At 35.8% G+C, this 20,964-nt stretch overlaps 1 protein-coding gene across 1 annotated transcript; it reads right to left on the reverse strand.

Moving 5' to 3' along the window:
• Nucleotides 1-1,702: 1,702 nt before the first annotated feature.
• On the reverse strand, nt 1,703-19,633 carry LOC113261019 (cysteine-rich secretory protein 2-like). Its single transcript, XM_026506949.4, has 7 exons — nt 19,556-19,633; nt 16,159-16,275; nt 15,273-15,360; nt 8,941-9,086; nt 8,423-8,520; nt 6,440-6,528; nt 1,703-1,953 (listed from the first exon to the last, which is right to left on the reverse strand). Exons 1-7 carry the CDS (start codon nt 19,622-19,624, stop codon nt 1,826-1,828), a joined length of 735 nt encoding a protein of 244 aa, XP_026362734.1. The 5' UTR covers nt 19,625-19,633; the 3' UTR covers nt 1,703-1,825.
• Nucleotides 19,634-20,964: the final 1,331 nt, after the last annotated feature.

Here is a 20,964-nt window from a genome sequence, read left to right on the forward strand (position 1 = left end):
GTTATCCTACTTACCACAACATACTAATTCTTTATGTGCCCTAGAGCACACCATATGACCAAGTTTCTGCCTAACTCTCTGGCCCACTTTCAAAATGATCTTTACCTTGCTTGTTCTGCTCCAACCATTCTATGCTTCTTGCCTTTCCTCAAATATGTCAACTTTATTCCTACCCTAACAATTTTGTACTCACTATTCTCTGTTTTCTCCATTAAATCCTCTTATCCATTGTTCTCTTAACTTCTATTGTGATTCTAATCCATCCTTAGAGAGGATGTACCTGACACTCCTATTAACATTTTCCCAGTCTTTCCTCATTATTCTCTCTTCTGTTGCCCATTTTAGTTCATAGCACTTACTGCTTCCAATATTATCTTAAGTATTTATTCGCAAAATAACTTCCTTCCTATTTCCTCAATGAAAGTGTGAACTCCATGAAGTTCAGAACTTGGTCTCTATTATTAATCACCCTATTACAAAGCCCCTAATTAAATACCTGAGACATTTTTCAATAAATATTTGTCGAATGCAGGAATGAATTGCATTACATTGTAAAGATTATTATGAAAGAAAATACAAGAAGCTATGAGAGAGAATGGGGGAGCTCTTCAGATTAAATGCTTAAAGGAATCTCTTGGATAAAAGAGCATTTAATGTGAAGGAGTTATTCTAGCAAATAGTAGAAGGATGACTCTTCCAGACAGAGCTAATAGCAAACACAAATGCCCTTTGGTAAGGAAAATCTTGAGGAACTTGAGAGAATTTAATAAGATCATCAATCATTATTGGAGTATAAGAAATAAAAGAGAGTGGAATGAAGTGAGATTAGAAAGGAGATTATAAAAAATATCATTCAACTTCTTACAGATCAGCTTAAGAGTATGAATATTATTAAGTATTTGAGAAGTCTACGGAAACGTTTTGAAAGTAGACTAATTAAGAAGTCTTTCTCTTTAGAGGTTAAGAAATGTGCTACAAAAATAACGTCCAGGAGCTGCATTGGTGGTCTTGAACCTTTTCCTGCTTCCCCTTTACCCCATGACTATACCTGTCCTTAAAATAATTTGTGGATCTTGACACTGGATAACGATGTGAGTCAAATATGACAGTCCAACTTATTGGTATATCTGAAAGATCCATAAAAAAAATAAAATCAAACATTTAGCAATGGAATAGAGGAATTGAAACTGGGTGGGGGAGTGGCTGAGAAAGAATTCCCAGATAATCAGGAGAAAAAATTTCCAAGCATTATAAAACCAAGAAAAAAAGATGTTGTTGTTTTTTTAAATGCTTCTTTTATTTCAGAGTATTTTTAAATTTACAGAAATGTTGCTAAGATAGTACAGAGAATTCCCATATCCCTTTCACCCAGCTTCAGTTTCCCCTAATGCTATCATCTTGCATTACTCTGGTACATTTGTCAAGACTAAGAAATGGATGTTACTATCAAAAACAATTCAGACTCTATTCATATTTCACCACTTTTTCCACTACTGAACTTTTTCTGTTCAAGGATCTGATCCAGGAGACCACATTCCATTTAGTTCTCATGTTTTCTTAGTCTCTTCGGGTTTGTAATGTTTTCTCAGAATTTCCTTATTGCTCATGATTTTTACATGAGCGACAGATAATCATGGATTATGTTATTTTTTAATCCTTTGTATGAAAGAGACTTCTGTAAAATAAAAATAGACCCAAGAGAAAAAGACTCATTATTTGGAATAAAATGTGAAGCTAACATGCTTACAACATCTGTGCTAATGTCAAATCTAAGTAGATGATGTGGTCCTCCTTCACTTAGCCCTGCTCAGTCTGTATTGGGCATTTAATAAATTTTGCCTTCACATTCGCAGGAAGCCTTGCAATTTTTCTTGACAAAATTATGGTCACAGGTATAGTCTTTCTTCAAAACATTACAGTTAGAATAGTCATCTATCTTTTCACACCTATTGGCTGGAATAAAAACAAAGAAATTAGTCAGTTCATTATCATTTTCCTCCATAGCAGCAATGCAAGCAATAAATTCAATGTAAGTGGGGAGAAGACAATTGAGCAAACAAGTTGGTATCACGCTGTGATACAAAGGGACACATTAATTCATCACTTAAAATTTGAGCTTTTTGGAATATTTCTAAAATGAATCGACCTATTCTCTTCCCTCAGAAAATAAAAGTACAATAAACTTAAATGAGTCTCTCTACAATTACGCTGTCCAAAATTATAGCCTCTAGCCACGTGGTTGTTTAAATTTAAACTTAAATTAATTAAAATTACATAACATTAAAAAAATAAATTTTCAGGTCATCGATGATTCTTGTTACATTCCAAGTGCTCAATAACCAATCTGTCTATAGTCTATCTGGCTACTCTACAGGACAGTGCAAATATTGAACATTTCCATTATTGCAAAAAGTTATATTAGACTCTAGTTATATTAGACTCTAGTGCCACTAGTCTTTCTTTCAAGGGTAAGAAATCATTATGAGAAGATGTGGATGTAAAAACAGGAGGGAATTTCACTATGATTATCAGACATTTCCACTTTGAAGTTCCTCAGTGGCCACAAACTTAATAATTCTCAAACTAAATTCATCATTCTACCTCCAAGTGTGGCATTTCTTTGGAGTTGCTCCTCAACTCCCAACTCAGTTCCCCAAGTATCAGAGAAATGAAACTCTAACTACTAAATAATTCAAACCAGGAACTGGGAATCAACATAAACTCACTGCTCTCTACTTTTTATCGGCACTTACCAAGTGTGCAAGTAACAGACAATGGTTTTACTACTTCCTTCCTATTGCTCATTACTGTCCATTTATCATCATTTATTTCGTCCAAATGCAGTAAAAACATCTATTTGTTTTTCAAACTCATGTTTTCAACAGTTTCCAAGCTGGCTTCCATCCACTTGTTTCTCCATACTACTGCCAGATCTTTATAAAACACAACTCTGATCTCATCACTCTTCTGTTTAAAAAATCTTTCAATTGGCTGCTTATTGCTAACAGGATAAATTCCAAACCCCTTAATAAATAGTATTCAGCAGAGGAGTTAATATTTTCTTCTTTAATGAATGTATAGCTTTGATATCATTCAATATTCAAATTAGAGGTATGCAATTCACCCAGAAAGAATGCTACAGTTCAATCTGGTGAATGCATTTGGAAGGTAAAAATCTCAGTTAGTGGGTTAGCTGTACTGTTCATAATAATTTTAATAACATATCCCAACTAAACAGAAATATCAACTAAATCTAATCCTTTTGCTAAAATATTTTGAGACTTCTCTGAGCTAATAATGTTATATTCAGATTTGATTGACATTTTAAAAGTATGTAAAAATTACTAGCAAACATAAATGCGAGTGGTAATTAAATTAAACTTGATTATTCTAATCATACTATGGGGAAAATGAAGAATTTAGTATGATGAACTCATTGATATATAAAGATTGTTTGGTGTCTGAACCGAAATGTGCCTGCGTTCTCACTCCTTTATATTTTGTACATATTTTCTCTTTATAAAATGCTACTTTTGATGTAATTGCATTAACTTTGATAGAAAAAAATATTTAATTACAATGAATTATTTCCACAGAAACATTTTTATATATGCCAATATGTAACAAGTCCACATACATTGATGGTATGTTTCTTTAGTTTACACATGGTAATGGGGTTTTCATTGCAAATAATACATAGATAATATGTAAAATTTTTTATTAAACACACTCTATTGGATACTTCTATTTTGTCTTTTGCATGAAGGCATTGTTTAAGTTGGTTACAATCAGAAGATTTCCTAATTCTTCAAAAAACAAAAAAGGAGTCTATGGCTTTTATGATGTTGAGGTTTGATCCTTCTATCCTTACACTGCAGAGAATTGTTATCAAGAAATGATGCTGTATTTTGTCAAATGCTTTTTCTACATCTACTGAGAGGATCATATATATATCTTTTATTAATGCGGTGTATCACATCAATTGATGTGTAGATGTTGAACCACCCTTGCAGCCAAGGAATAAATCCCGCTTGGTTGTGGTGAATAATCTTTTTAATGTACTGTTGGATGCTATTAGCTAGTGTCTTGGTGAGAATTTTTCATCCATGTTCATCAGGAGATGCTCTATGTAGAAAACCCAAAAGACTCCACCAAAAAATTGATAGAACCGATACAGGAATTCAGCAAAGTGGCAGGATATAAAATCAATGCACAGAAGTCAGTCCTATTTCTAAACACTAACAATGAGGCAGAAGAAAGAGAAATCACGGAATTCACCCATTTACAATTGGACCAAAAGCCCATAAGATATCTAGGAATAAGCCTAACCAAAAAGATAAGGGCTCTGTACTCTGAAAACTATAGAATGATGATGAAAGAAATTGAGGAAGACACAAAAACATAGAAAAACAATCCATGTTCATGAATTGGAAGAACAAATATTATTAAAATGTCTATACTACCCAAAGCAATCTACACTTTCAATGCAATCCTTATAAAAATGCCATCAACATTGTTCACAGAGCTGGAACAAATAATCCTAAAGTTTGTATGGAATGAGGAAAGACCCCAAATAGCTAAAATAATGTTGAAAAAGAAAACCAAAGCTGGTGGCACCACAGTGCCAGACTTCAAGCTCTATTACAAAGCTGTAATCATCAAGACAGTATGGTATTGGCACAAAAACAAACACATAGATCAATGGAACAGAATAGGGACCCCAGAAATGGACCCTCAACTCCATGGTCAACTAATCTTCAACAAAGCAGGAAAGAATACCCAATGGAAAAAAGACAGTCTCTTTAAAAAATGGTATTGGGAAAATTTAATATTCACATGCAGAAGAATGAAATTGGACCACTTTCTTATACCATACACAAAAATAAATTCAAAATGGATGAAAGACCTAATTGTGAGACAGGAATCCATCGAAATCCTAGAGGAGAACATAGGGAACAACCTCTTAGACCTTGGCCACAGCAACTTCCTGCTAAACACATCCCCAAAGGCAAAAGGAACAAAGGCAAAAATGAACTATTGGGACTTCATCAAGATAAAAAGCTTTTGCACAGCAAAGGAAACAGTCAGCAAAACTAAAAGGCAACCTATGAAATGGGAGAAGATATTTGCAAATGTCTTATCAGATAAAAGGCTAGTATCAAAGTCTATAAAGAATTTATCAAACTCAACACCTCAAAACCAAAAAATCCAGTCAAAAAAATGATGGAACACATGAACAGACATTTCCCCAAAGAAGAGATAGAAATGGCCAACCGACCTATGAAAAAAATGTTCCACATCACTTGGCATCAGTGAAATACAAATCAGAGCTACAATGAGATACCACCTCACACAGGTCAGAATGACTAGAATGAACAACTCAGGAAATAGAAGATGTTGGTGAGGATGTGGAAAAAGAACCCTCCTATACTGTTGGTGGGAATGCAAACTGGTGGAGCCACTCTGGAAAACATTATGGAGGTTCCTCAAAAAGTTAAAAATAGAGCTACCCTATGACCCAGCAATTGCATTACTAGGCATTTATCCAAAGAATACAAACATAGTGATTTGATGGGACACATGCACCCCAATGTTTATAGCAGCAATATCCACAATAGCCAAACTATGGAAAGAGCCCAGATGTCCATCGACAGATGAACTGATAAAGAAGATGTGATCTGGGGCGCCTGGGTGGCACAGCGGTTGGGCGTCTGCCTTCGGCTCAGGGCGTGATCCCGGTGTTATGGGATCGAGCCCCACATCAGGCTCCTCTGCTATGAGCCTGCTTCTTCCTCTCCCACTCCCCCTGCTTGTGTTCCCTCTCTCGCTGGCTGTCTCTATCTCTGTTGAATAAATAAATAAATAAAATCTTAAAAAAAAAAAAAGATGTGATCTATCTATCTATCTATAGATATATATCTATATATATCTATGTATTAGAATGTTACTCAGCCATCAAAAAGAATGAAATCTTTTCATTTGCAACAACATGGTTGGAACTAGAGGGTATTGATACTAAGTGAGATAAGTCAAAGAAAGACAAACACCATAGATTTCACTCATATGTGGAATTTAACAAACAAATCAGGTGAACAGAGGGGAAAGGAAGGAAAAATAAAAAAAGTTGAAAACAGAGAGGGAGGCAAACCATAAGAGATGCTGAACTCTAGGAAACAAACTGAGGGTTGCTGGAGGGGAGGTGGGTGTGGGTATGGGGTAACTAGGTGATGAGCGTTAAGGAGGGCACTTGATGTAATGAGCGCCTGGTGTTATATGCAACTGATGAATCGCTAAATTCTACGCCTGAAGCTAATAACAAAATATATGTCAATTAAATTGAATTTAAACAAATAATTAAAAAAATAAAAGATACCCATAAAGAAAAAAAAGTCAGGTCATTTTATTATATATACAAGCAAATTAATGACTTCAAACTTACTGCATAGTCCATTGTCACAGTGATGAGGGCAGCTGGCACAAGATTTTCCTTTTAGGTAAGGTGTATGTATCTTGCTAAGAAGATTACCACTGAAATTTGAAATACAAAATGTCAAATGTTTTTCATTTTTCAGTTTAGTTTATGCTCCCAGGGTAGCATCTATCACCATATATACCTGAATATTTGGTCAATGTTTTTCATCATGTCAAATAACCGAAAAACTAAAATTCCCAAAATGTACTCAGATATCAATATAAAGAAAATAACTTACACATTCACTTACTTCCTTGACCATAATTTCACAGCCCTAACAATTGAAATAGGATTAATAGGGTCTAAAATATTCAGAGTACATTTCCACATGACAACATTCTTTCTCCCTCAAAATACTAGGTCAAATGGCTAAAGTAGTGTACCCCAAGGAGCTGGCTAGTGATAAAACATATCCCTTAGAGAGACAGCACAAGTTCCTGGGAGAGAAATTTTATATCTAATTTTATATCTAAAAAAATAATAATTTTTATAATATGAACTAGGGAAGGTAAAGTCCCTGGGCAATTTTGGCTTTAAGATGGAGGTAATGATTTGGGGCACCTGGGTGGCTCAGTTGATTAAGTATCTGCCTTTAGCTCGGGTCATGATTCCAGTGCCCAGGGATGAAGCCCCACGTTGGGCTCCCTGCTCAGTCAGGAGTCTGCTTGTTCCTCTCCCTCTGTCCCTCCTCCCTTCTCTTTCTCACTCTCTCGCTCTCTCTCTCAAATAAATAGATAAAATCTTTTTAAAAAGATGAGGGTAATGATTTTAAAGTAGTTTTTGGTGAGTGTTTTTAAGAGTAGGGATGCTTAAAAGGGTTTTGTGGGTAAGTGCAAATATAATCCTTGATGAAAGGACATATTTCCTGCTACAGGTCAAGACCTTAAACCATGGTTCGTTATGGAGATTTTGTGAAAACTTCTGAAAAACAAAGACTGAAGATGTTCTTCTTTTCTGGACTCTGAAGCACATTACAGATCTCTTGAAAAACCTTTAAGACGCAAAGGTAAGGCTATCTGTGATGGTAATAATGTAGGTATTTTTTTAGATAAGCAGGGCAAGGAACATTTTAGCAGGAAGAGCTGAAATCACTATCTGCCATCCCCTACTTGCCATCCCACCACCATCCCTTGCTTAACCATCAAGCTGCCGTCCTGCTAAAGTGTGAAGTTGATGAGAACGGATGATATTAAATCTAGAGCAATCCGCGCTAGCCATGCTCACAGAATATCTGTGAGCCCAAGGGAAAGGCGGCTGAGAGAAAAGATGTCACTTTGTAGCTGAGGAAAGAGAGTTTCTGATTTTATACTTGGGATTGAGAACCTGGTCTCTTCCCTGATAAATTTGAATGTATCTCAATTTAAAAGGCATTTCCAAAACTTTGTTCTTTCTGGATAGACCTAGAGGGTATTATGCTCAGTGAAATAAGCTAGAGAAAGACAGATACCATATGATTTCACTTACCTGGGGATTCTAAAAAACAAAATAATAATAATAAAAAATAAAAAGCAGAAACAGACCATAAGTACAAGAGCAAACTGATGTTTGACAGAAGGGCAGCGATGGGCAGCGATAGGGGGAATGGTAAAATAGTTGAAGGGGAGTGGGAAGTACAGGCTTCCAGTTATGGAATAAATAAGTCAAGGGGGTAAAAAGTAAGTGTAGGGACTATAGTCAATAGTATTGTAATAGTGATAATAGCGTTGTATGGTGACTGTTGATAGCTACATTTGTGGCGAGCATAGCGTAAAGTATAGACCCGTTGCTGTGTCATACACCTAAAACTAATATGACGTAGTGTATGAACTGTGCATCAGTTTAAAAAAATGAAAAAAGGATTTATTCCTTTTCGTTACTGAAATGTTTTATATTCTGCTTTGTTTACTATACAAGAATTTTTTAAATATTTAATTGCATGTAGGATTATTGCATGGAACTCTATATACTTACGCAGGACAATATTGGCAAACATAGTAGTATTTTAGACTCTGTTGATTGGGGCAATAGGCAATTCCACATCCAACATGATAAGAAGAGTACCAAACAACCTACAATTCCAAAAAGGAATATATGAGAGTACTTTAAGGAAGAGGGAAAATATTGAACGAAAATAGTAATAGCAAATGTAAAACTGAAAAAAACGTTACTATGATAGTTTGTAGCCAAGTTCCTTTTGAAAATATTTCCCTCAATTATTGAAGAAAATCACACATTTTAAAATATTATATCTTAATGTACCTTCACTGTTTTATCCATTTCTAAGTTTGAAAAAGTACAGTGTATGTTTCCTTACCAAGAGTTTTGCAAGCGATGGAAAAAAATGACAGCTCTAGAAGTACCAGCCAATGCCACGACTATTACATCTATTCAGGCTCTTACCCAAATTGAACATTAGACTTGGTTGTAACTTAGAGATGCTTTCATATTAGAGCATTTGCGGTAGAAGTGTTTTCATTTGTTTGTCTTACCTGGGTGTAATGTCCCACAACTGCATCAGAACTCTTAGGTCCCACACCGTAGACAAAATCATGGTGCTCCTCATACCAGTTTTGGATTGCATCTGACCAGGAAGCAGGGTAACTTGACATAAAGAGATTCTCACCACATTTTGTACCTAAAGAGAAATGGATATTCTTGAGGAAACGATAAAACATGCAACAGCAAAAGAAATCTATTATATGAACAAGGATGTTGCCCTTCAAACACGGCCTATACTTGTAACTCTTAGTACATAACAAAAAGGCTTCTGTCCTTCTCAGCTCTAAAGCTGAATAGAAGACAGATCTGTCTAGGGACACCAGAGTTACTTAATGGGTTAAGAGTCTGACTCTTGATTTCAGCTCAGGTCATGATCTCAGGGTCCTGAGATCAAGCCCTGCATCAGTCTCCCCACTCATCAGGGAGTCTGTTTGAGGATTCTCTCTCTGTCTCTCTCTCCCTCCCTCTGCCCCTCCTCCTGCTCACACTCTATCTCTCTCTCTAAAATAAATAAATCTTTTTTTAAAAGATTTTATGTATTTATTTGTGTGTGTGTGAGAAAGAGCGTACAAGCAGGGGGAACTGCAGGCAGAGGGAGAAGCAGGCTTCTCGCTGAGTAGGGAGCCAGATGCCAGATTTGATCCCAGGACCCTGGGATCATGACCTGAGCAGAAGCTACCCAGGCATCCCTAAAATAAATAAATCGTTAAAAAAAAAAAATCTGTTTAGGTTGCTGAGGCTGGCACCAACATGCAAAACTTTGCACAAGTTAAGATCTTATGCTTCAAAAATCCTCTGGAATTTCAGAGATGCATTCTTTTTCATGCTAAATTCTTCACATTGTAATGACTCCTACGCTCTCAGCTTTGTACTGTAAATTTGCAAAAGGCAGTGACCAACTTTTATTCTTTTTCTCTTCCTCTTACTCACCCTCACCAGAGATTTTTCAGATATTGGACCCTGTCTAAATATTTACTTATTTATTTATTTTTAAAGATTTTATTTATTTATTTGACACAGAGAGAGAGACAGGCAGTGAGAGAGGGAGCACAAGCAGGGGGAGTGGGAGAGGAAGAAGCAGGCTCCCAGTGGTGAAGACTGATGTAGGACTCGATCCCAGAACACCAGGATCACGCCCTGAGCCAAAGGCAGACGCTTAATGACTGAGCCACCCAGGCGCCCCCCTGTCTAAATATTTATGATTATGATTTGTGTGAACTTGGAAAAAGAGTTCTACAGGCAGTCTATAAGAGCCTCGATTAACAGGCAACTGACATCAGGAGGGATGGCAGATTTCGAAGCTTTTGGATTCTCTCTTAATCATTAAATCAGAATGTCAAAAGGCCAAATATTTTTCAGAGAATTAGGCAAGAAAAGCCTTGCAGAAGGTGACATCAGCAAGATGGTGGAGTAAAGAAGCCCTGGATTCTCCTTCCCCTAACAAACACTCTGATTCAGCCACAATTTCCAAACAAATTGCCCTTATGGGAAATCCAAAGCTAATTGAAAAGCTCCTAGACCCTGGGAGAATATGAACCCAGACTCACTGAAGCCAGTAGGGAAACTGGGACACTTTTGCTAGAATGCCTACCCTCAGCACAGTGCCTGCCATATGATCAGGAAGAGGTCCGCTAGCCCTCAGTTTCTCCCAGGGGAAAGGAGTTGGTCAGCACCCAGCCTTCCCTAAGGAAACTCCCCAGATGGCTGGCTTCTGTTTTAGCAGTCTTGGAGCTCTGACAGTCAGGCACAGGCTAGCCATCTGGAGGAGAATGGAGATGGTGGCTTGGGCTGGTAGATACCATATCTCCTCCCCTTGGCTCAGCACAGAGCAAGCAAATGAAAAATCTTAGTTCTCAGCTTTCTCCTGGGGAAGCAAAGAGTTAATCGGTGTGCCCAGTGCTCTAATTTCTCCAGGGCCGCCTAAAGAACTGACATCTGTCTTGTCAGTGTTGGAGCTCTGAAGGTTTTTGCACAGTGTTGTCCCCAGGGGAAGAGCAGAGATGGTAGTTTGGATTGGTAAATGTCATGGCCCTTCTCCCCAGCTCAGCACAGAGCAAGCTGACTAACACCACTGCTGCCTGTTTCTCCCTGGAGTGGGACAGATTTGGTCTGGTATCCAATGCCACAAATTTTCCAGAGGCTGCCCCAAAGACTGGCTTCTGACTTGCCTCTCTGAGAATGCTAATAAGATCCAGCATAATCTAGATACATGGGGCAAATAAGAATAGATAGAGATTTGGGTTCATAGTTGCCATAGCTTCCCTTCCTAGTTCAGCACAGAGTGAGCAGATAAAAAACCCAAGCTTCAGCCCTCTTCCTGAGTAGGGAAAGAGCTGGATGGAATGCCCAAAGATTCATCTTTTTCAGGGAGCTGCCTGAGGAACTGACTACAGATTTTTTTCTGATCACAGTGAACTTGATTAGACATTTCTCCAAGGAAGATGTATAACTGGTCAACAGGTATATAAATGGCTTTGGGTAACATGGACATTTTAACAATATTAATTCTTCTCAATGGGCAAAAAATACTCTCTTCAATAAACAGTGGTGAGAAAATTGAAGAGCCACATGGAGAAGAGTAAATTTAGACCCCTATTTTACACCACTCACAAAAATTAACTCAAAGAGGATTAAAGATTTAAACGTAGGACCTGAAACCATCAACCTCTTTGAAGAAAATATAGGAAAAACCTCTTTGACATTGGTCTTAGCAATTCTTTCTGGGATAGGGCACTAAAAGTATAAGCAACAAAAGCAAAAATAAATAAGTGGGACTGAATAAAACTAAAAAGTTTCTGCACAACAAAAGAAACAATCAATAGAGTGAAAAGGCAACCTATGAATGGGTGAAAACATTTACATAGCATAGAATTAATAAGGAGTTAATTTTCAAAGTATATAAAGAACTCATACAACCCAATAGCAAAAATTAACCCCTTTTAAAAAGGGGGCAGATTCGTTTTTTGTTTTATTTTTTCTATTTTTTATTTACCACATTTTATTTAGCATTTTACTTACTTTATTTTATTTTGTTTTATTTTATTTTATTTTATTTTAATTCCACTCCAGTTAACATACAGTGTTATATTAGTTTCAAGTGCACAGTATAGTGATTCTCAATGTTATACATCACCCTGTGCTCATCACAACAAGTGCACTCCTTAATCGCCATCACCTTTTCACTCATCCTCCCACCCTCTTCCCTTCTGGTAACCATCAGTTTGTTGTCTATAGTTGAGTCATTTTCTTGGTTTGTCTCTCTCTTTTCTTTTCCTTTGCTCATTTGTTTTGTTTCTTAAATTCCACATCTGAGTGAAATCATATAGTATTTGTCTTTCTCTGATTGATTTTGCTTAGCATTATATACTCTACCTCCATCCATGTTGTTCCAAATGGCAAAATTTCTTTTTTTATGGCTGAATAATATTGCATCATATGTATGCATGTGTGTACATCCATCTTTATCCAATCATCTATCAATGGACACGTGGGCTGCTTCCATAATTTGGCTATTGTAAATAATGTTGCTATAAACATAAAGGTGCGTGTATCCCTTTGAATTAGTGTTTTTGGGTAAATACCCAGTAGCACAATTACTGGATTTCAAGATAGTTCTATTTTTAACTTTTTGAAGAACTTCCATACTGTCTTCCACAGTGGTGGCATCAGTTTGCACTCCCATGAACAGTGCACAAGGGTTCCTTTTTCTCCACATCCTCTCCAACAGTTATTGTGCTTTTTTTTTTTTAAGCCATTCTGACAGGTGTGAAGTGATATCTCAGTGCAGTTTTGATTTGCAATTCCCTGATGATGACTGATGTTGAGCATATTTTCATGTCACTGCTGGCCACCTGTAGGTCTTCTTTGGAAAAATGCCTGCTCGTGTCTTCTGCTCAAAAAATGGGCAGAGGATTCGAACAGGCATTTTTCCAAAGAAGACATACAGATGACCAACAGGTATCTGAAAAGGTGCTCAACATTACTAATCATCAGAGAAAATGAGATATCACTTTACACCAGTTCCGATGTCTATTACCAGAATAAAACAAAACAAAACAAGTGATAGTGAAGATGTTAAGAAATCAGAATCATGTACACTGTTGGTGAGAATGAAAAAATAGTGTAGCTGCTGTGGAGAACAGTATGGAGGTTCCTCAAAAAATTAAAAGTAGAACTATGAAATGATCCAGTCAATAGCACTTCTGAGTATTTATCCAAAAGAATTGAAATCAGCATCTTGAAGTGATATTAACACAGTCTTTTTCATTGCAGCACTAGTCAGAATAGGCAACATTTGAAAACAATCTAAACGTCCATGGACAGACGGATGGATGACAAGATGAGATACACACACACACACACACACACACACACACACACACACACACACAGACACACACTGGAATATCATTCATCTTTTAAAAAAGAAGGAAGTTTTGCAACATGTGATAACATGGGTGAAACTTGAGGACGTGATGCTAAGCAAAATATACCCATTTATATGAAATATCTGAAAGAGTCAAGTTCACAGAATCAAACAATGCAACGATGGTGGCTGGAGATGGGGGAAAGGAGAAATGGGGACTTACTAATCAATGAATTCCAGGTAAGCAAGGTGAATAAGTTCTAGATATATGCTGTACAACATTGTAGCTGTAGTCAACAATATTGTATAGTATATTTAAAAATTGGTCGAGAGTGTAGGTCTCATGTTAAGTATTCTTACTATAATACAATTTAAGAAAACATTGTTGCTTCAATAAAATTAATAAAAAAGAAGAACAAAATGCCTTGCAGCCTAGAAACATTTGCCTATCTTTTTGACTCTCACTTAATATTTACACTTTGGTGGCTTGAAATATAATGTCTACATGCTGATTAAAGAGGGTATAAAATATTCTTGGATATCTTCTTTATTATGGAAGGAAAGAAACTAAGAATCTAACACAACTTGCTCTTAAAACCATTCGTTTTAATTTTCTACTGAATGCAGTTCATCATTTCTCCTCATAATTTCCTTATAATGTTAACATCAACAATATAAATAACAATAGTTCTCCTGAAATTATAGGTAATTATTGACTCCTTTCAAATTCAGCTTGCCTATCATGCTTGATAATGTAAATAAACTTTTTATGTCAAGCTTATGCATAGAAGTTTTCTCTCATAGTTTTTATACTTCTTGAAAGTTTTATAGTTTTTTGCATGTGATATATTCTATGCATTATAGAAACTACACAAACTACTTGACTATTTATCATCAAAAAGTAAAAAATGAATGAATATACACAAAATATTCATGATGATTTTAAGAGTTTAAGTATCTTTACAGCAAAATTCAGAAACAATTCCCATAGTTCGATATATTTATGAATACAAAATAAAGAGCTATCTAAACACCAAATAGCTACACAACATGCAAAAAGGGCAGTGGATTAGAAATCAATAAGCCTGTCTTTCTCTGAGTGACTTATTTCTCTTAGCATAATATCCTCTAGTCCCATCCATGTCATTGCAAATGGCAAGATTTCATTCTTTTCGATGGCTGAGTAATATTCCATTATATATATTTTTCATTTTATAAAGATATATATATCATGTTATATATGTAATTTTATATATATAAATATATATATATATAAAATCACTCATATGTGGAATTTAAGAAACAAAACAGATAAACATAGGGGAAGGGAAGGAAAATAAAATAAGAAGAAAACAGAAAGGAAGACAGACCATAAGAGACTCTTAAGTATAGGAAACAAACTCAGGGTTGCTGGAGGGGAGGTGGGGGGGGGATGGGGTAACTAACTGGGTGATGGAAATTAAGGAGGACACTTGAAGTAATTACACTGGGTGTTTTATGCAACTGATGAATCACTGAATTCTACATCTGAAACTAATAATACACTATGTGTTAATCAAATTGAACTTAAATAAAAGATTAAAAAAAGAAATCAATAAGCCTGGTTAACTTTCCAGTATATGACACACCTTCAGGATGCACTCCTAGGTCATTTCTCCCATGTCCCTAATCTTTGAAACTGGAGAAATGATGATACATGACTTGTTGATTCATGAGCTGGTTGAGAGGAACAAATGAAGTATTGCTTCAGAACTTATTTTCATAATGTAAACAGACAACAAGACAAAATACTTATAATTCTCCCTCTACAGATAGTTTGATTTTTAAAAAGAGCAGTATAAGCAATATTTATTCACTAAGTCTTCTTACAACACCCCAGAATGTTCCATTCTATTTGATTTTCCAATATTATTTTATTTGTTCACTTTTTCAACAATTATTTACTCATTTACTTACTGGTTTTTCGGGCCTCTGGCAAGCTGTGTTCTAAAGTGCACTTGTTTGCCCACTTTTGGGCATTTGCTGCTGCTTCTTTGCTCCATTCCTAAACGTCACGAGAAAAAAAAAATACACTTAAAGATTCAACTCCAATGAAACATATCCTTTATAATCTGACTGGTAGGTTGATTTGCACCACTTCAAAACTTCTATAGATACATTAATGGTCATTGTTATGATAAGATCTTTTTGTTAGGGGTGTGTGTGTGTGTGTGTGTGCGCGCGTGTGTGTGTTTATCTGCTCCAGTGCCAATTTCCACATGAAGAGAAGTTCATAAATGATGTGTCTACTGACAGAAATATCCATTGCAGTATCTGACAATTTATGATAGCACAGGAGCCACACCTAGGATTTTTAGTAATAGTGCTGGCCTAAGTACTCATCAGTATGCGGAGTCTTTAAATTATATTTCAATAGTAATAAACTAGCCTAGATTATTCCCAGTTCCACTTGTAGCCCGTTTTATTCAAATGGGAGACATCTAGCATTTATGGATTGTGTCTTGGAAAGTGGACTATTATTTACCCTAAATGGCAATGATTTTGAAGGAAAGTGGACGCCTTTATTTTAGACTGGGACACAGAGTGAACAAAAAGTGCAATGGCATCACATTTGATGTCTTCTAATTTTGCCTTCCCAACTTAATAGGCCTGTAAACGTGACAGATTATTTAACCATTATAAAGGAAAATTATTTTTTGTCTTGACCATAATACAATTCAAATGAAATAACAGAATGGAAGTAAAACTTTGTCAGCACAAAGTTCGTAAGAGATGCCAGTTACCAGCTGCCTGATCTTATTACTGCTGGTTCACACCACTAGCCTTTATCACTGCCTCTTACCATCTTTAGCATGTTGCTGGCAGGTGGAGAAACTGATTTCCTTAGTTCATTGTGTTTATTAACAATCTCTTTTTGGACTTTCGTTCGAGTGGTTAACAAAGCTGCAAAGGATGGATCCTAAAGGGAGATAAAATTAGGGTTATCTTTCTAACGTTTGTTAAAATTGCAATTAAGAGTAATAAGTGCATTCCAGGGAACAAAGAGCATTTTAGAAAGCATTCAAGTCAAAATTAGTTGTTAAAGCATTGCCAGTGAACCTGACCAAAGCTATAACAAATAGGAAAGAAGTCATTTGAAGCTTTGAGAAGGTGGATGAAATTCATGGCATGACAAATTAAAATCTCCTCGGAGGCCACAGATGCCAATTGCTAGTTTCAAGGGAATCCTTACTGTGCCCTTTCTAGCCATATGAGTGATAATATTTTATAACCATAAAGATACACAATAGAAACATTAAGACATATTCATTCACATTCGATCAGGCTGCAGCACGTGGGATGAGAGTAGACCTCAAGATTCATCCTAGACTTTAAGGAAACTTTGACCTGATATCGTCTGTATTTAGAGAAATAATGTATTTAAAATGTATTTAGGGAAGGGATGTTCGGGTTCAAAGTGCATTCCGTGCTCATAAAATTATTCTTCCAATTACGGTAGATATGATGATCTATTTTATTATTATCTGATTTCATGGGTGACTCAAAAGGTAATTTTGCAATATGAAAAAATTTCCAAGGCCATTTAGAGGGAACGGAATCATCCAGTTAATAGGCCATTGCTGTCTCTGTTCCTTTTTAGTAACAGAATAAAGTATTAAATCAACTGCTGAAATTGTTGGTATATTTTATCATTTTGTGTGTGGTGGGGGGAGATGTCTAGCCTGGAGGGAGTAGAGTGTGGAAATTGTTCCCACCAGGTCTAAGATACTTGATAACTTAAAATTACACTTGAGTGTTACGTTGTATGAACATGACCAAGAGTTTAAAGTCTAAGTTTAAAAAACAGGGCCCTTTGTTGATCTTCCCTGACATGTTAGGGTAAGTTATTCTCTCCTCTCCCAATACTGAGTTCCCTCAAAGGCCTCCAAATAGCGCAAACTTAGGTTTAACCATGTTTATTGCCACTATTTATTTACACATCTATTTCTCCTCTTTGCTTCTATGTTCCTAAGGACAGGGACCAATAGTGAATTTCTTTTTTTCTTTTCTTTTCTTTCTTTCTTTTTTTTTTTTAGTGAATTTCATTGTACTCACAGATCTGGCACATCGCCAGCTACTAATTCCTAAGCTAGAAAGTATGTGCATGTGAAATATCAGCAGTGGCCCACCTCTGCTTTACACTAAAAGATAAAATAACATCCTTGGATATTTCCGGTTGACCCTCAAAAACCTGCTTCATAGAATTTTATTTCAAAACACATCAAAATTTGGTCCCTGAGAAAGAAGTAATTATTTCCTCCTTCTTACCCTATCTTGCTTTGTAGATACAAATCCTGCGGAAGACATGTCTTTGTTGTTTTTAAATGAGTTTCAAGAAAGCTTTATTAGGTGACAGGAAATATGAAGAGTGTTGAGCATAAAATGGATTTAATAAGGTATCTACCCTTAAATAATATATTTCTATTCTTTCTCCCTCTCCCTCTGCCCCTCCTGCTCATGCACTGTTGCTCTCTCTCTCTCTCTCAAATGATTAAATAAAATCTTAAAAAAAGGAACTTATTTTGGTAGACTATATGGCATCAACAATGATTACAATACCACAGGATAACTGAAGTGTTAGGTGGATTCTGATAGATATATAAAAAAACAAAGGATCAATTCTTGATTCAGGCTAGGAAAGCTTTGCAAAAGATGGTCTGCATTGAGGTTATAAAGGATGAATAGTGTTTTCTATTGAGAAGGTGCAGAAAAAAACCATACAGGGCAGAAGGTATAGAGATAATCTGATTAGCAAACATTTAGCAGTGCAAAAGAGCAAAATATATCTCTCTTTTAAATAATTTTATAAATAATTTTATAAATAAAATTATTATAAATAAATAAAGATGGACCAGAGAGATAACAGGGGATTGGAAAGGACCATGAGAAAAAATCTTTAGGGGGCACCTGGGTGGCTCAGTTGGTTAAGCATCTACCTTTGGATCAGGTCATGATCCCGGGGTCCTGGGATTGATCTCCTCTGCAACTGGGCTCTCTGCTCAGTGGGGAATCTGCTTCTCCCTCTCTCTCTGTCCCCCACTATCCTCCCCTCACTGGTGCTCACTCTCTCTCTCTCTCTCAAATAAATAAATAAAATCTTTTAAAAAATCTCTAGGAAAGAGATTACAGAGGCAGCAAACTTTTTGAAGACCTAGGTGATGAATAAATTGTCTTCAGATTGAATATTAATTATAGTAATATAATGACTATATTTCTGAATGCCACATGAGTTTTGATCAAGTGTCTGAACTCTGATCTGTGGAGTCTTAGCTATTCTTGCATGCTCAGAGTTAAGGAAGAATGTGGAAACAGAGAGCAATGACCAAACTTCACATCCAGAGTTTTTCTGATCAGAAAACAGACACCTGCTATAGACACCTACCCACCAAGCATTTAAGAGAATGGTTGATCCTGTTCTTAGGATTATTAAAGTGGAGCAGCATATTAGAAATAATTAGAGCATCTTATTCTTTATATGCTCATTGTAAGACTATGAAAAAATCCAAATACTTAATCTCTTTACTAAAGTTCCTTTTTTTTTAATTTAAAAAACATGTATAATTATTCTTACACCATGACTATGAAAATAAATGTGGTGACGTATGTGAAGTTTTGCTAATTTGAGATTATATAAATATATTGTTAATTTTCTGTGAGGATCACCTTGTAATGAATTAAATAAAAGGAAATCAGAAAAGATCTTTGGACAGGGTGAGTTTCATTAGCTTTTAAACCTGTAGACCATTGCTATCAATAGAAATATAATGATAGCATCAAAAGTAGTTTTAATTTCTGGGTGGACACTTTGAAAAAGAAAAAATAAATATTAAATTGATATTTATAATATTCTTATTTATCTAATAAATTCATAATATGATGTTTTCATCATGCAATCAATATTAAAATTATTAATGAAATATTTTACCTTCCTTTTTTACCAAGTCTTGAATTCTGCTATGTAATTATGCAGATCTCAATTCTGACCATCTATATTTCCAGTGTTCAATACCCTCATGTGGCTAGAGGCTACAATATTGGTCACCACAGCCTTAGACTTAATTGTGTTAAGTACTTGAGCAACCACTGAGAACTTTGTGATGTATCAGACTCTCACTTTTCACTTTTGAAAATTGATCTAAGAGTTTTCTATTTATAGGTTGCTTCAATTGTTCTGAAAATATGTTCAACCTCGACCATACCTGTCCATTTGCAGGAAAGAATGGAAGCAGCACAACAGCCAGGAACAGCAACTCCAGGAATAAGGCCATTGCTGGGAAAACAAAACAAAGGGAACAAAGACCTGCATTGGATTGTTCAGTATATGAACTTCTGAGGAATACAGGGGGGAAACCAAAACAAGACAAAGCAAAACAATGTAGTGATCTCAGTTGTTCCAAATTCATTAGTATTATAACAAAAGAAGATTTGTTACATGATGCCACTAGAATGATAATGGATTCACCCAGAAGCAACCCTCCAATGGGGTCCTAAAGAACAAAAGGAAGTACTTGATTGAAACCTTTGAAGTACACCTATAAATGTTAAGTATATACTACCCAATTTCACCCTAGTTCCGCGTTCTTGTCTATGTAGCTACTCTCTGGTTCTAGGAATGGCTTCTTCACATTTCCTATTCAGGAGAAGTAATAGCTCCCAACTGTTAGTTATACTGGGGTACTACTGTATTAGTTCTTGCTGGTTTCTTTAAACCCTTCTTAATTCTTTATAAATATACCCTCATTAAGATCTTTTCAAATTACTAATTATCATCTGCCATTTCTTTCCTGCCATGAGTCTGGCTCATGTACTTGACATTCCCAGAACCATAAGTAAACCCACTAAGAAGTAAGTGCTTTCTTTAATACTTTCAACTACTCTCTCAACTTTACCCATGCAGCGAGTGTCCTCGTTCATTCCCATTCAAACTTTTCCCTTAATTACAATGCCTCACATTCCCCCCCACCAAAAGGCAATATTCTCCTTCTGGATCCAAAAACAGAAGGTAGATTTCTCACTTTTAAAGTTAGATTACCCACCCAATCCATATTAATACCCTTAATAAATTCACACCCATGCCTCATTAATTTAACTTCTTGGAATCCTGAGGAAATAATAACATATACTGGAAAAACTTTAGGCATACATTTTCATTACATTAATATTTTTAGGGATAAAAACATTATAATTTATTACATACACAATTGTAGGGAGACAAAATGTCTAAATAAATTAAAATATATACTCTTGTTAGAGTGTATTAGACATAACAATGATGTCTTCAATGGTGTTATAACAAAAACAATGCTTAGGATTCAAAGTTAAAAAAATAGTATATGGGAAATCCTTAGCTTCCATTATGGATGAATATTTGTGCCTTCCCAAAATTCATATGTTGAAGCCCTAGTCCCCAGTGTGCCTGTATTTGTATTTGGGTTTCTAAGGAAGTAATTAAGATTAATGAGGTCATAAGAATGCCTAAAGGAGTCTCACCAGAAACTGACCATACTGTCACTTCTGTCTCAGACTTTGAATACTCAGAACTGTGAGAAAATAAATTTCTGTTGTTTACACCACCCAGTCTGTAGTGTTTTGTTATGGCAGCCCAAGC

Source organism: Ursus arctos, unplaced genomic scaffold, assembly GCF_023065955.2.
Source record: "Ursus arctos isolate Adak ecotype North America unplaced genomic scaffold, UrsArc2.0 scaffold_29, whole genome shotgun sequence".
NCBI classification, from domain to species: Eukaryota; Metazoa; Chordata; class Mammalia; order Carnivora; family Ursidae; genus Ursus; species Ursus arctos.

Excerpts from the sequence above, each read along its gene's own strand:
- LOC113261019 (XM_026506949.4), bottom strand. The coding sequence starts at position 19,624 with ATGGCCTTATTCCTGGAGTTGCTGTTCCTGGCTGTTGTGCTGCTTCCA. Across the intron at positions 16,276-19,555 it reads TCTTTCCTGCAAATGGACAG|GATCCATCCTTTGCAGCTTT; the intron begins GTATGGTCGAGG and ends ATCTCCCTTTAG. Across the intron at positions 8,521-8,940 it reads TTGTGGGACATTACACCCAG|GTTGTTTGGTACTCTTCTTA; the intron begins GTAAGACAAACA and ends TTGGAATTGTAG.